We start from the raw sequence: 16,284 nt of genomic DNA, 5'->3' as shown, positions 1-16,284 counted from the left end.
CCCCTTACCACTTACCATTTCACACAGGGGGGAGGGCCGGGATCTGGGGGTCCCCTTGTTGAAGGGGGCTTCCAGATTCTGATAAGCCCCCCTCCCACAGACCCCCACAACCACCGGGCAAGGGTTGTGCGGATGAGGCCCTTGTCCCCATCAACATGGGGACAAGGTGTTTTGGGGGGCTACACCAAAGCACCCTCCCAATGTTGAGGGCATGTGGCCTGGTACGGTTCAGGAGGGGGGGCGCTCTCTCATCCCCCCTCTTTTCCTGCGGCCTGCCAGGTTGCGTGCTCAGATAAGGGTCTGGTATGGATTTTTGGGGGACCCCACGCCATTTTTTTTATTTTGGCGTGGGGTTCCCCTTAAAATCCATACCAGACCTGAAGGGTCTGGTATAGATTTTGAGGGGGACCCTACGCCATTTTAAAAAAAAATTTGGCCTGGTATGGAATTTACGGGGACCCCCCCGCGTCATTTTTTTTTTTTAATGTTGGTTCGGGGTTCCCCTGTGGGGAATTTCCAGGCCGTTTTTATCAATGAACTTTATGTGTATTGTCGGACCGACAATTCATTAATAGCCGCAAGTAGTTTTAAATGACTTTTTTCCTTTGAAATGTCATTTTGCTGTCAAACTGTTCTAAACACGGGAAACATGCACCCCTTTACAGGCATACTATAGACACCCCCCAGGTACGAAATTTAAAGGAATATTACACTTTTATTGCTTCACTTTAAGCATTATTAAAATCACTGCTCCCGAAAAAACTTCCGTTTTTAAAACTTTTTTTGCATTGATCCATGTCCCCTGGGGCAGGACCCAGGTCCACAAACACTTTTTATGACAATACCATGCATATAAACCTATAAAATTAGCACTTTTGATTTCTCCCATAGACTTTTAAAGGGTGTTTTGCGGCTTTCGAATATGCCGCGAACACCCCAAATTGTTCGCTGTTTGGCGAAATGGCGAACAGCCGATGTTCGAGTCGAACATGAGTTCAAAGCTCATCCCTAGTCAGCAGTTGATTACTATTGATTCAATATATGTGATCCTTGATTCAACGCCAAAAAGCTTGTTTGGTTTTGCCCAGTTAGAAACTACCACATTCGCAAAACATAATGTACACCACGTCCTCCGTCTGACAGTTGACGTGGTGTATCACAGAGTGTAATCTGCCGTTTTACAGATACATTGCATGATTTTCATTTATCCATGGACAAAAAGCACATGAACCACATTGCCATGTTCCTCTCGAGGTGGTATCTTCCCTGGCTGTCTCAGTAAAATGTCTCTGTATCAATCTATCCCTAAGTGATCTTGCCCTCCTAAAAGTAATATTGGGTTTAGAGCCTGTATATTTGCAAAGGATGGGGTCATTGGTAAGGAGATACCAGTGTTTCTTAAGTATTTCTCGTATACATGAATGTTGGCAGGTATAGTGTTAAACAGTGTTATTCAAAACAAATGTTTTGCTTGGTCATCACCCTGTGGACATTGTACTGCATGTTGTGTGTTTTTTTTCCAGGGGAGGAGAGAAGGTGTAGCCTGGAGCTTTGTGGAGTCAAATATTAACAGGCTGTTAATATAAAGCTCCACACATAGATATACAAAGCAGGACAACAGGGAGGAACATCCAAGAAGAGACCAGCCTGTTTTCAGAACACCAGCAGTGAAGGTTAGGATCTCTAAAATTGTTGATTTTTTTATGTTTGTGTGTGAACAATATAAGCATACACAATATAGATACCAATAGCATACCTGTTCACTGTATCAACACAAAGATAAAGATTACAGAGCTGATCAATGTCTCCTCCCTACAATTGAGACTACCAGATAGGGAATTGTGCAGAGCGTCCTGTGTAAAGCAGAAATCGCGCAGGGTAACTATCATGATGCTGTGTCCTACAGCTGATAAAAATAAAGTTGAAAACTAGCAAGTGAAAGCACTGCAGCACCGCAGTATTGTTTTCCCTAGTTTGAGTGTGTTTTTAAAATGCTTTTATTTGTTTGGTTGAAGCCAATTCTTGGTTATTCAGATGTTGTCTAATAACCACCTAATTGTTTAATTGTGTCTATTAGTGTATAGTTGCAGCTTATTATGATTAGGGATGAGCAAAACATCACCCGGTTCGGTTCGCACCAGAACATAACTGCTGAGGCGCAATGGGCCTGGTACAAATGACATGTGAACATACATGTATAGAAAAAACCTTCACTCTTCACCCTTGCCCCTTTACCCCATTAAATCAACACAATTACAACCATTAGGTTGGAAAGGGCAAGTCCACAGCTTTATTAAAATCCAACACAACATGTGAACACTTTTAAACCAGTGCCAGTCACAGTTGTACTATGAGCACACAATTCCAAAGGGGGCCTGTGCTTACCATAAGTGCTGGACAGGCCGCCTACTTCCGATTTCCATCAAGGGCATAACCCATTACAGCCACTTTTATGCTGGCAAGGTCAGCGAACATGGAACACTGTCAAAGTCTATGGGACACGAACATGAAAAGTGCTCATTTTAAAGGCTTATATGCAAGCTATTGCCATAAAAAGTGTGTGGGGATCCGGGTACTGCCCCGGGGACATGTATCAATGCAAAAAAAAGTTTTTAAAACTGACGTTTTTTCAGGAGCAGTGATTTTAATAATGTTTAAAGTGAAACAATAAAAATAAAATATTCCTTTAAATATTGTGCCTGGGGGTCCCCTTATGCCCCGTACACATGGTCGGACTTTGTTCGGACATTCCGACAACAAAATCCTAGGATTTTTTCCGACGGATGTTGGCTCAAACTTGTCTTGCATACACATGGTCACACAAAGTTGTCGGAAAATCCGATCGTTCTAAATGCGGTGACGTAAAACACGTACGTCGGGACTATAAACGGGGCAGTGGCCAATAGCTTTCATCTCTTTATTTATTCTGAGCATGCGTGGCACTTTGTGCTTCGGATTTGTGTACACACGATCAGAATTTCCGACAACGGATTTTGTTGTCGGAAAATGTTATATCCTGCTTTCAAACTTTGTGTGTCGGAAAATCCGATGGAAAATGTATGATGGAGCCTACACATGGTCTGAATTTCCGACAACAAGGTCCTATCACACATTTTCCATCGGAAAATCCGACCGTGTGTACGGGGCATTAGTCTGTTTGTAAAGTAGTGCATCTTTCCCATGTTTATAACAGTACCACAGCAAAACTACATTTCTAAAGAAAAAAATGTCATTGAAAATTGCTTGCGGCTGTAATGTATTGCCATATCCCAGCAATATTCATAAAAAAATCATTGAAAAAAAACAGCATGCCCCCCCCCCCCCATCCTTTACCAGGCCTTTCAGGTATGGTATAGATATTAAGGGTAACTCCATGCCAAAATGTAAAAAAACAAATGGCGTAGGGCCCTCCCCAACATCCATACTGTGCCCTTGCCCTCAACATGGGTAGGGTGCTTTGGCATCCCCCTCAAAGCACCTTGTCCCCATGTTGATGGGGACAAGGGCCTCATCCCCACAACCCTTGCCCAGTGGTTGTGAAGGTATGTGGGCAGGGTGCTTGTCGGAATCTGGAAGCCCCCTTTAACAAGGGGGATCCCAGATCTCGCCCCCCCCTACTTATTCACCAAAAAAGTGTCAGAAAAGTAAAAATGACAGGAGACAGTTGACAATTCATTTATTAAAAAAAAAGTGTCCCGCAATGTAAATCCACCGTCAAGCACGGCACCGACGGTCCAGAGAAAAAAAATGAAAACCTCCACCTCCATGTGAGGCGCCTCGCCGACTGCAATCTTTTCGCTTTGACAGCTGTTATATAGCCAATGGCAAGGCCACCTGGTGACGTACACAGGTAACCCTGCCCCCTCTGACATCACATGGTATCAGAAGGGGGTGGGGTTACCCAGTTACATCACTGGGTGGCCCTGCCCTTGGCTATATAACAGCTGTCACCGCAAAAAGACTGCAGTCGGTGGGACGCCTTCCATGGAGGCGGAGTTCTTCCGTAATTTTTTTTTTGGGGACCGTCTGACGCCATGATTGACGATGGATTTACATTGCAGAACACTTTTTTTTTTAATAAAGGAACTGCCTCCTATCGTTTTTACTTTTTTGACACTTTTTTGGTGAATGGGTAGGGTTACAATGTACCCCATATCCATAGGTAGGGGGGGCGTGGTCTGAGGGCCCTCTTGTTAAAGGAAGCTTCCAGATTCTGATAAGCCCCCCACCCGCAGACCCCCACAACCACCAGGCAAGGGTTGTGGGGATGAGGCCCTTGTCCCCATCAACATGGGGACAAGGTGCTTTGGGGGACCCCAAAGCAAAAAAAAAAAAAAAAGAAAAAAGGAGGGCGCACCGACCTAGTGCATTACCACTGGTAAAGCTTTAATGAAATGTAAAACAGCAAATTATATATTCATAAACGAGCAAAGATAACAGGCATTGGCAATATTGCAGGTGCGCAGTTCTGAACATCGGCAAATCAGGACCTGACATCAAGTGCATACAGCGATGGCTGACGCGTTTCAGGGGAGAACCCCTGAGTGGCACCTTCAGAAGGCGTCCTTCGCCAGTGGAAAGCACGCCGCTCCGATAACGAGGAAGTGCGGGTGTATTTGCGATCCACCGGCGATTTCCGGCCAGCTCAGGCATCACTTCCGCTTACGTGCACGCCGAAAGATTGATGTCGTGCGCAGAAGACACGGCCCGGAAGTGCGTGTGTGTATGCATTCCACCCGCTACTTCCGACCGCTGCGATGTGAAACTCACTGGAACAGTGAGTGTGTGGATGCGTGCGCATCTAAAGTGAATGAGCATGCCCACACTAGATGTCTCTCAGGGAGCGCCCCCCTAGAAGCCCCAGTTGGAGAATGAATTGGAATGTAAACTAGGATGAAATAACTGGATTGGGGGAAAGGAAGATCAAGGATGCAGGTGCTGATGATGTAAAGTAACCGAAATGCACAGAATCACACAGGAAACCGAACAACGGAGCCCAACATCAGTCTATATTGGCCATTAAGATGTCCCCAGAGGCAAAATGCATATATATATATATATATATATATATATATATATATATATATATATATATATATATATATATATATATATATATATATATGTTGAGGGCATGTGGCCTGGTATGGTTCAGGAGGGGGGCCATCCCTTGCCCCCCCTTTTCTTGCAGCCTGCCAGGTTGCATGCTCGGATAAGAGTCTGGTATGGATTTTGGGGGGACCCCCATGCCATTTTTTTTTTAAATTGGTGCGGTGTTCCCCTTAAAATGCATACCACACTTGATGGGCCTGGCATGGATTTTTGAGGGGACCCCCATGCCATTTCTTTTTTAAATTTTGGCTCGGGGGTTCCCCTTAAAACCCATACCAGACCTGAAAGGCCTGGTATGGATTTTGGGGGGACCCCATGCCATTTTTTTCATTTTGGCGCAGAGTTCCCCTTAACCACTTCAATACACTGTGTTATATATACTACACTGCCTGCACTGACTGAATATAGTCTACACTGAATGCAGAGTATATGTATATATATATATATATATATATATATATATATATATACTAGACTGTATATATATATATATATATATATATATATATATATATATATATATATATTAAATACACTGCCACTAACTAACCTGCCTGACTAATCTAGCTCAATCTATCTCTGTCCACACACTATACATGGCTGCTATGTAAGCAGCCTTATATAGTGTGGGGCGTGGACTTAGTCCCCCTGAGCCATGATTAGCCAAAGGCACCCTGCCTTTGGCCAATTATGGTTCTCTCAGCAGAGAGCGCTGTGATTGGCCAAAGCATGCAGGTCAGGTGCATGCTTTGGCCAATCATCATACAGCAATGCACTGCGATCTCACAGTGCATTATGAGGCGTAAAGCGGCGCTCAAATTTCCCACAAACACCCCATAGATGCACACAATTTTGGAGTCAAAATGGGTATTTCCCTCCGGATCCCATGCCTAATGTCAACATGTGCTATCTCCCATCATGGGGGATCAATGGACGTGTTTTAGGGGTGCAACCCCTTCCTCTCATCTACTAGAGTTATGAGGAAGGGGTTGCACCTACAAAACGTGTACATTGATATCCCCTGATGGCACATGTTGACACACCATGTTCATCTTCAAAATGTGGCTTTTAACCACTTTAATACCAAGGACGTCATATGACGTCCTTGGCTTTGAGCAGGTATATCTGAATGATGCCTGTAGTTACAAACATTATTCAGATATTGCCAGTTTCAGCCGGCGAATCTCTACACCATAGGAATGATCATAGCGGCCGTTCCACCGCTTGATCGTTCCTATGGGAGGCGAGAGGGGACGTCCCCCCCTCCCGCCGCCCTCCGGTGCCTGCTCCGACTCACCGTTACGATCGGTGAGGCGGAGAGTGGATCCGCCGGCGCCGGATGTAGATCATAGAGATTTCCGGCGGACCAGATGGTCCTCGGAGTCTCTATGATCGTTGGAGGCCGGGCGCGATGTTATGATGTCACGCCCGGCCTCTCCATTAAAAAAAACGGCGCCGCTTCGGCTTGGAAGCCTTGGAAGCCGGCTTGGCGATCGTTTTATTTATTTTTTTTTATTTCAGGCTTCCCAGCCTAGTGGTGAGATATGGGGTCTTATTGACCCCATATCTCACTATTAAGAGCACCTGTCATGTTATATTGCTATTACAAGGGATGTTTACAAAGTGTTAAAAGTGATAATTTTTTTTTTTCAAAAAAGTGTCAAAATAAAAAAATATATATATATAATTAACAATAAAAAATAATTTTTTTTTTTTTAAAGCGCCGCTGTCCCCGTGTGCTCGAACGCATACGTAAGTCCCGCCCACATATGAAAACGGTGTTCAAACCATACATGTGAGGTATCGCCGCGAACGTTGGAGCGAGAGCAATAATTTTGGCCCTAGACCTCCTCTGTAACTCCAAACATGCAACCAGTAAAAAAATTTCAAGCGTCGCCTATGGGGATTTTTAAGTACCGAACATTGGCGCCATTCCACGAGCGTGTGCAATTTTGAAGCGTGACATGTTAGGTATCTATTTACTCGGCGTAACTTCATCTTTCACAAAATGCAAAAACATTGGGCTAACTTTACTGTTTTGTTATTTTTTTAAACACAAAACAGTTTTTTTCCCCAAAAAAATGGGTTCGAAAAATTCCTGCGCAAATACTGTGTGAGATAAAAAGTTGCAACAACCGCCATTGTATTCTCTAGGGTCTTTTCTAAAAAAACATATATAATGTTTGGGGGTTCTATGTAATTTTCTAGCAAAAAATGATGATTTTTACATGTAGGAGCAAAGTGTCAGAATTGGCCCGGTATTGAAGCGGTTAAATTGTAAAACAAAAATTTGGTTTAGTCCAATAAATGTTAAAATGGTGGCATTTTGAAGAAATTCAGATCTCCCCAACACATCAATCATGTTCTTAAGTTGTTGTTCCATAACATTCAGTTTATTCCTTATGATGTCAATTTCACAATTCCACACCATGATGTCATGGATTAGCCTTTGTGCACTGTCACTTGTGAAATGTTCAGCTTGCTCTTCCACAACCAGCACATCACCTAAAAATTGGTGTAAAAATATGTATTATAAATATGCAGGCATACATATATTACCTGAAGCTGGGGTGTCAGACACTCACCTGTTGTGGTGACAATTTCTCCAACTTCCTCCACCTCTCCTTCCTCCAGACCCTCGGGGTGTGGTCTTGTGATGAGTTCCCCTTTTTTGTGAGGTGTGGGGTTCCTGGTGTCCTCTGAGTGGTGTCCTCCGAGTCTTTTCTCCCCTATGAGAATGAAACAAAAGGTATACTTAGCACACAGATATATGAACCCAGAAATAGGAATATGAAACATTACTGGGAAGTGGGGTACAATTGTCTGTTTTGGGCAGAGTTCCAAGCTGAAGACATTAATTTTTACCTTACCAAAGCTGAAATACTTACCTTTTTCTGATAATTTTCACACATGGAGACACCCCAAGTATCTACTGGAGCACCTGTGTGGGACACCTTAAAAAATTTGTTCTTGTGTCCCACACTAGTGCTCCTGAGTCGAGATCTGTAAACAACTGCTGAGTGTCCTCTCCTTACATTACACTGAATTAAACTTGTATTTCATTCTAGTTACAAACATATTACAAATTACAAACATATCTAGACAGCAATGAACAAAACTTTTTGTTATACAAATAGGCATGACCAAATGTATTTAACCTGTATCTGCCCAAAACATCATATTTAATGAGCAAACAATGTTTCCTATGACCGATTACTGTGCCCACGAACATAAAAGTCGCCATTTTAAACTGTACAACAGTAGAGAAAAGCACATAGTGCAGCATGCAAGTAATAATAATAACACGACAAGTACTTACTTTTTAGAAGCACTCTCTTGATTTTTCTATACTGATCCTGCTCTCTCAGTTTGAGGTCTGACCAGTGTTTCCTTAATTGCTCCTTGGATCGTCATATCCCAAAATTCTGCCACAGACTCTTCACAACTTTAGTCATGATCTTGGCCTTTCTCTCAATAGGGTTGGTGTACGGTCCATGCTTCCCATCATAGTCGTTCCTCCTCAAGATGTCCACCGTCTCCACCATCTCTACAAAGACCATATTGGAGGCCTTAAATCTTCTCCTCCGGGATCGGGTCGTTTTGGGCTCCGGGCTTTCCTTCTCCTTGTTACTCGAATTAGCACACACCTGCTGTGTCTTCTACTGTGCGCCAAAGAGAGAAGGGGCGGGGAATATTCTAGAAAGAACGTCAGGGGCGGGCGATGCGGGCGGAGTTTCACGCATGCGCAGTGTATATCAAGCTAACACGCATGTGTCATACGTACGATCTGTGTGCGGAGGAAGGATGAAGGGAAGTGGCGAGCATCCTAAACGAAGGTAACATTTGAACTTGGCCCATCACAGTGGCCTATACTGCTTCAAGATTGAGGCCTATATTGGGATAAGATTATGAGAGTTTAGGCTGACATTAGTGTTTTTGTCTTGTGTATTGTCTTACAGCAAATATGAATCACTTCATAGGACCCAGAATTCATGGCCAGTTTCATAAACAGGTACAGGGAGATGAGGAATTTGTGGGAGGTGAAACACAGCTTATATTATAATAAATAAGCTAGGAGATCAACGCTGGAGAAACTTCTGGAATTTGTGAAGACTCGGGTCCCCGATACAACCATCGTGTTCTTGGAAAAGAAAATTGGGATCTTGAGGAACATGTATAAGAAGGAGCATAATAAGATCCAGAAATCACCCAGATCAGGAGCAGCAGCAGTGCAAGTGTATGTACCCAGGCTGTGGTACAAACTGCGGTTTCTGGACAACCAGACTGAATCCAGGGAATCACTTTCTACCCTTCCCTGCAGCCTTCCCTCAACCCCAGCAGAGGCTGATGAGGAACAACCTGGGCCTTCCATCCTGGAAGAAGTGGATGCACCCAGCTGTAGTCAGGTATATTATTTTTTTACATATTTATTGTCCTAATATTAATGATGTTAAGTGGATGTTATAATTGATAACAAATCAATGATTTAAAAAAAAGTGATTTACATATCAATAGACAGTAGTGGCCAAAAATGTTTGGGACGAGAATGAAAAATGCTGGGGTCAGAATGCCTTTTCTATTTATTAACATTCAATTTGCAAGTCATGAGCAGAAAATTGTGTGATTGATGAACCAAAAACTAAAACTATGTCCCTTTTTTATACACAGGATAAGCTCAGGAGGGTCTGGAACGTGGCAGCCAGGAGGTGGCCGTGCCCAACGTCAGCCAGGAGGTGGCCGTGCCCAGTGTCAGCCAGGAGGTGGGTGGGCCCAGTGTTAGCCAGGAGGTGGCTATGCCCAGTTTCAGCCAGGAGGTGGCCGTGCCCAGTGTCAGCCAGGAGGTGGCCGTGCCCAGTGTCAGCCAGGAGGTGGGCAGGTCCAGTGTCAGCCAGGAGGTGGCTGGGCCCAGTAGGAGCTTCACCCCATCTCAGGCGCCTCCCCTCCGCCTTACAACAAAAAGGCCCAGGAAGAGGACGATCATGGAGGAGACAGCATTGGGCCTCATTAGGGAAGCAAGTGATGTCCTCAGAAGCTCCCCCGACACTGAAGAGGCCTATGGCTGCTATCTAGCCACTAGATTGCAGAAATTGATGAAGGGCCGAAGCCTCCTCTGTGAGGGAATTTTTGGTGAAGCCCTTGAGAAGGGGTTGAGGGGCCAGCTGACTGAGAACAGCCACGTATATGAGCTTGCCCATCCTCATCCTCCTCCTGCCACAAGTCCACCACCAGAGCCACAGCCTCCAAGGAAGGCTGCAGGGAAGGCTGCAGGGAAGGGTGCAAGGAAGCGTGGAGGGAAGGCTGCAGTAAAGAGAAGAAAGTGATGACCTGGCTTCAGTCTGGTCTGACAGAAGACGCAGGCTGGTGTAGTACCACAGCTTGGGGACATATATGTCATCTGCTGCTGGTCCTGATCTCTGGGAGTCCTGGAACAAATTGGGCTCCAAATTGTATGGACTCCTCAAGCTAACAATTTTTTCTCCACGGACTTGATGTCTGCCCTGGGGGCCAAAAGGCTTCGCAAATTCCAAAAGTTTATCAAGCGTTGCTTTCCTCTTTATTTTATTACCCAGAATAAATGGATATTTTATTTTGTGAAAAAACTTGCCTATGTGTTTTTCTTCAAATAGGACAGTTTGTTTGTGAGTAGGCAGGTACATTTCAAAAATACAATGTCAAATTAACAAGTAACACCAACAACAACCTTTTTGAGGTTAAAAAATACAAGATAATTCAAGATACAAGATAAATACAAGATAAAAAAGAAATTATGGAGATCACTAGAAAATCATTTTTCAATAATTCAAAAAAAAGGAGATCTTGATGAAATAAAAAATAATAAAAAAAGATGACTATAAAAAATAATTCTAATTATTATGGAGATCTGGCTTTAAAAAAATAAAAGATTATTCATGAGATCACGAGAAATAATAAAGAAATAAGTTTGTGAGAATATGAGCAGCAAAACAACTTCATTCTTCTAGCATTATAAAGCACAAAAAGATGCGCTGCATTAAAAGATCACAGAATTTGCAGCGTGCGGAATGTGCTATCCCCATTACGAACGCTAGTTTTACCAGACCGATCGCTTTCGTCTCGTACTTGCTTCAGAGCATGCGTCGTTTTTGGTATGTCGAAACAGCATACAGACGAGCGGTTTTACCGATAGTAATTAGTTCCATCAGAAAAATTTAGAACATGTTCTCTATCTAAGTATGTCTGAATTTTCTACGGAAAAAGTCCGGGGCATACACACAATCAGAATATACGATGAAAAGCTCCCATCTGACTCTTTCTGTCGGAAATTCCACTCCTGTGTACGTGGCATAAGCGGGCCAGTCAAAGAAGACAATTCTATGGTTTTGTAAGTTTGGTGAACGCAGTGAAGGGATGGGTCTACAGTCGGGTGGTCTTTATGGCTTCTGAGGGTATGTTTGGTAGGCAGCCAGGCAATCAATTACAGGGGAATTTGTGATCCTGCATTTTCTATTTGGACCCAAGCCTTTGTTTTCCCACGTAGATTTCAATCAGCTATTCTTGTCATATGGAATGCTAAGTAGTACTTATGTGTATTTGGCAAGCCTATGCCACCTTTTAGTTTAGGCAGTGTGAGTAGATCATAACTGAGTCTGTGGCATTTGTGTCCCAATATGAAAAGCGTACAAGCTCTGCAATATGAAACGAAAAATGCTTTGGGAAGTTGGATAGGAATTGTCTGTAGGACGTAGAGAATGTGAGGAAGGATATTCATTTTTATTATGGTGGCCAGGCCGAACCAGGAAAGCGGGCCTTTATGCCAAGCTTGGAGATCACGTTGAATATCTCTCAGTAGTTTAGACTATATAAGTCCGTCAGTCAACTGCGGAGTTGTATGCCAAGGTATATGATGGACTAAGTCTGCCATGAAAAGGGGAATTTAGAGAGATCAATAAAAAGATTTCAGGAAGTTCTGACCCTTTCTCACTCTACTATAAAAAGGTTTTTTTTTTTGCTCAGCATTCCATTACTATATGTCCTCACAGAAACCTGACAAAGGCAGCAAACCTTCCCTGCACTATCCAAAACTAAAATTGGGACTTGAGTTTACCTTCATATCCAGGCAGCAAAACCTCTACGATGGATCACAGACTGTGATCGGAGCTGATGTCAATTACCATCTGGGAGAGAAGCCTGCAGAGAATCCCTTGCCCTAGGGTCTGTTGTGCTGATCTTTGTGTGACAGTGGATGATGCTGCCTATAGGAGATATTGGATGTGCCATACACTTATATGCTGGTTATTTCTGGCTTTCTGGTAAGGAGATTAGCTTTTATTCACTGAATTGTTGTGAGGGTCTTGGCTCCTTCGTTCACCTCTGTTCACCGCTTGTCCTTCATCTACTTCCTACTTTTTAGCGCTGCATATGAACTTTTCATATTTTTAATACTGTCTGTGACCCATCGTAGAGGTTTTGCTGTCTGGATATGAAGGTAAACTCAAGTCCCAATTTTAGTTTTGGATAGTGCAGGGAAGGTTTGCTGCCTTTGTCAGGTTTCTGACCCTCAATGAAGTTGGTGTGAGGGTCTTGGCTCCTTCGTTCACCTCTGTTCACCGCTTGTCCTTCCTACTTCCTACTTTTTAGAGCTGCATACGGACTATTTATGCTATATTTTAATCACAGTATTTATGCTGGCTGCTGTTATTTCTTATGTACCCTACTATTTTGAGCGAGGATATTACCCCTTGTTATTTACCAGTATTAAAAATATGAAATATGAAACTTTTCACCGCTTTATCCTAACCAGAACATTTTTTTTGGTAAGAGTGGACTTGAACAAACAAATAAGCAAACTGATATTGTCTATTACAATGAGCAGTGCTTCTTGTTAACTCTATGTTTTTTTCCCATTCCCTCTAGACTCGAAGACACATTTGTCATGGATCCTGTGACAATTCTTCTGTCCATCATAGTCATCTTGTTTTTGTTCAAAACCTATAATGACCAAAAAAGACAAAAGTACAAAAACTTCCCTCCAGGGCCAAAGCCTCTACCATTTATTGGAAGCTTGCATATGATTGACTTACAAAAACCTCACTATGCCTTTATGAAGGTAATAAAACGTATTCTGCTGTTCTTTGTAAACAAAATTCAACTTATTAAAAAGACCAGTAAATAAATGACATTTTTGGTTAAGTAAAATGTGATGTTAATAACAAAAAAATATGAAGTGTGGTGAAAGCAAGTGACAATACTAGAAATGACACATAAACTAGATGAATTCTAATCCAGATAAGTAGTGTTAAACACGGAGTACTATGGCCATTGTACAGTAAATGGCACAATAGATCAGTCACCAAACCTCCAGTAAAAGGACTATGGTATACAAAAATGGTTAATACCTACTATAGGTAGACATTGTTTGATGGCCAGGTAATCACTGAATTGACAGAACGTTGTCTAGACCCTGCCATCCAACTTAATACCATCATCTGTTTTAACAGTAGAATCACTTCAAGTGTAAAGGTAACTAAGTGTAGCACTAAAGTGTTTAAAATTGGCTGAACCAAACTTAACAAAACATGTATATATATCACAAATAATCACAAATGACCATAAATTAGTTGATATGTGACCATATAACGTAGTAATTAATACAATGTGTAAAAATAAATAAATAAATTAATAAATCACAAATTCCACACATATAAATAGCTGAAAGTTAAATGTTACTAAAAAGGTGATTATGAAAAAAGAAAAAATACAAATAAATATGTCCGTGAAAAAATGAACAATCCGCAGTGTTGATTGAATAGAAGGAAAGTTCTAAACCTCCACTTAAACATCCAATTCAATGTTTGAACAAAAGGGGGGCTGGGAACACCAGTGCAGCAAAACTTTCCACCGAGACAGATGTAAGCTTACCAAATAGTTTGAACTCAAAAGAACATACGTTCTATGAGTCAAACATGCTTTGTGTTATCTACCGACAACCAGAGGGCAGTATTAGGAATCCTCTCTGACTGTGAACCAAATATGTCCCAAAACGCATGAACAATCTGTCTCCATATGTAGAATCACTTCAAGTGGTTTGATCACACTAGGTCTTCCAACTTAAAGGCCCTCTTATATTTCTGGTATTTTGGGCTCTATGCCCCACACAAAACCAAAATGAACTACAATTGCCTGTGCCTCTTCCTTAACATCCATTACCTGCTGCAAAAATAAATGGGGTGATGGAGCAGAGGGTTGGGGGATCAACACCAGTCGATTTTAGGCATTTTTCCTGTTCAGGTAATATTAGTAGTAGTAGTAATATTGTTATTATTATACAGGAATTTTACAGTGCCAACAGTTTGTGTAGCTCTTTACAAAATGGAGGCAGGAAGTACAGTTATAATACTAATTAACAAAGGAGGGCCCAGAGAGCCCTTCTCATTAGGGCTTACAATCTAAAAGGGTGTGTCAAGTGTTACAAAGGGGAATAGCTGTTATGGATGAGCTATACTACCTTCTACTCTAGAAAGTAAAAGAAGCTGGAAGTAGGCTATGAGCAACATGAAACACTTTGCATAAGAATGCATTCCAAAAATATAAATTTCATTTAGACAATAAGGGTATTCCTTAGTGCATGGAGCCATGCAGGCCCCTTTCACACTGAGGCAGTTTTCAGGCATTTTGGCGCTAGCAATAGCGCCTGAAAACTGCCTCTCCAGCCACCTCAGTGTAAAACCCAGAGCACATTCACACTGGGGCGGTGCGCTTGCAGGACGGGAAAAGAAGTCCTGCAAGTAGCATCTTTGGGCGGTGTAGGAGCGGTGTATACACCACTCCCACACTGCCCCTGCCCATTGGAATGCATGGGTAGCACTTTCAAAGCGCCTGAAAAGTGCTTCGGAAGCAATGCATCACGGCGCTTTTAACCCCTTTTTAGCCCCTTCTTGGGGGTTAAAAGCACCCGCTACCGCCCGAAAAGTGCCACTATAACAGCGGTAAAGTGCTGCTAAAACGGGCAACGCTTTACTGCTAACACTGGCAACGCCCCAGTGTGAAAGTAGCCGCAAAGTATGCTTATATGGTTTAATGGACAACTGTAGAAAAAAGCAATGATACAGAGCACATAAAAGCAAAAATTCAATACGTATGCATTCCAATTTACTGTTTTAAATTTTTTGACCATCCGAACTGAGACGATATGGAGACACTGGCACTAAAAACGATTGCATGGATTAGAAATAAAAAGTAACCAAAAGCAAATATTGTAAAGTACATGGCAATTTTAAATAAGGCATCAATTCTATAAACTTCTTTAAAGTGATCATATTAGATTGCATCTAATCTAAGCATAATCTAATTTAAGGGCTGTTGGTCATGTAGGTACGCATCTCAAAGAAGACCTAAAATCTCCCTGTAGGTACCTATCAGCATGCATGTCATAGTTTCCATGATTATAATTTTTGTTGCATTGTTTTTATAGCTGTCTGAGGAGTATGGCTCCGTGTTTAGCATCCAGCTGGGTATAGAGAAGATGGTTGTCCTATGTGGTTATGACACCGTTAAAGATGCACTTATCAACCATGCCGAGGAATTTTATGAAAGACCATATACTGCAATGTCTGCTAGAACATCCAAAGGAAATGGTAAATCTCAGAATGTTCTATGAAAAAGCCCTACAGTTTTAAAATAACCAGATGATACACGTTACATATTAGAAAGAGCTGCATTCAGTATATAAATATCTTGAATGGAAAATTCATAAATTATGTTACATAAATATTTAAAACTCAACTCCAGCCAAAATGTTTGATTTCCTTTTGGATAGTATTCAGATGGAGTTTAGTCATTACTGTTCGCCAATCTACTAAGAGCATTTTTCCAACCCTAATGTCAAGCGTCTGTGATAGTGAACCCTTGTAGATTGCCAGCTCGGCGTTCCCCAGGGTGTGGAGTCTGAGTTCCAGTCTGCTGCTTCTTCACCAGAGCCTCTGATGGTGGAGATGGACTTGCAGTAAGCTGGAACTAGGTCAAGGCCCCCAGGTTCGCCCAGCTGAGGATGCGGAGACCACTTGCCTGTGCAGAGTACAAGCAGCAGACAAAAGGAAATCAAGGAGACAAGCCGAGGTCAGGGCGGCTAGCGAACAAGCACAGATGGTAAACTAAGCCGGGGTACGTACCTGGATAGTCAGACACAAGACAAGC

At 42.4% G+C, this 16,284-nt stretch overlaps 1 protein-coding gene across 1 annotated transcript in view; it reads left to right on the top strand.

Annotated features, from left to right (window-relative positions):
• Positions 1-1,540: 1,540 nt before the first annotated feature.
• The window catches only part of LOC141139175 (cytochrome P450 2K4-like), an 83,239-nt gene continuing 68,495 nt past the window's right edge, over positions 1,541-16,284 (top strand). The window contains exons 1-3 of the mRNA XM_073625077.1: positions 1,541-1,673; positions 13,006-13,198; positions 15,563-15,725. Coding sequence (XP_073481178.1) covers positions 13,025-13,198; positions 15,563-15,725 — 337 coding nt within the window. The 5' untranslated portion in view covers positions 1,541-1,673; positions 13,006-13,024. The remainder of the gene's footprint in view (positions 1,674-13,005; positions 13,199-15,562; positions 15,726-16,284) is intronic.

The sequence above is a fragment of the Aquarana catesbeiana genome, linkage group LG04 (genome assembly GCF_042186555.1).
Source record: "Aquarana catesbeiana isolate 2022-GZ linkage group LG04, ASM4218655v1, whole genome shotgun sequence".
Classification (NCBI taxonomy): Eukaryota; Metazoa; Chordata; class Amphibia; order Anura; family Ranidae; genus Aquarana; species Aquarana catesbeiana.
The sequence above is the reverse complement of the archived record's forward strand: the minus strand, read 5'-3'. Positions and strand labels throughout refer to the sequence as shown.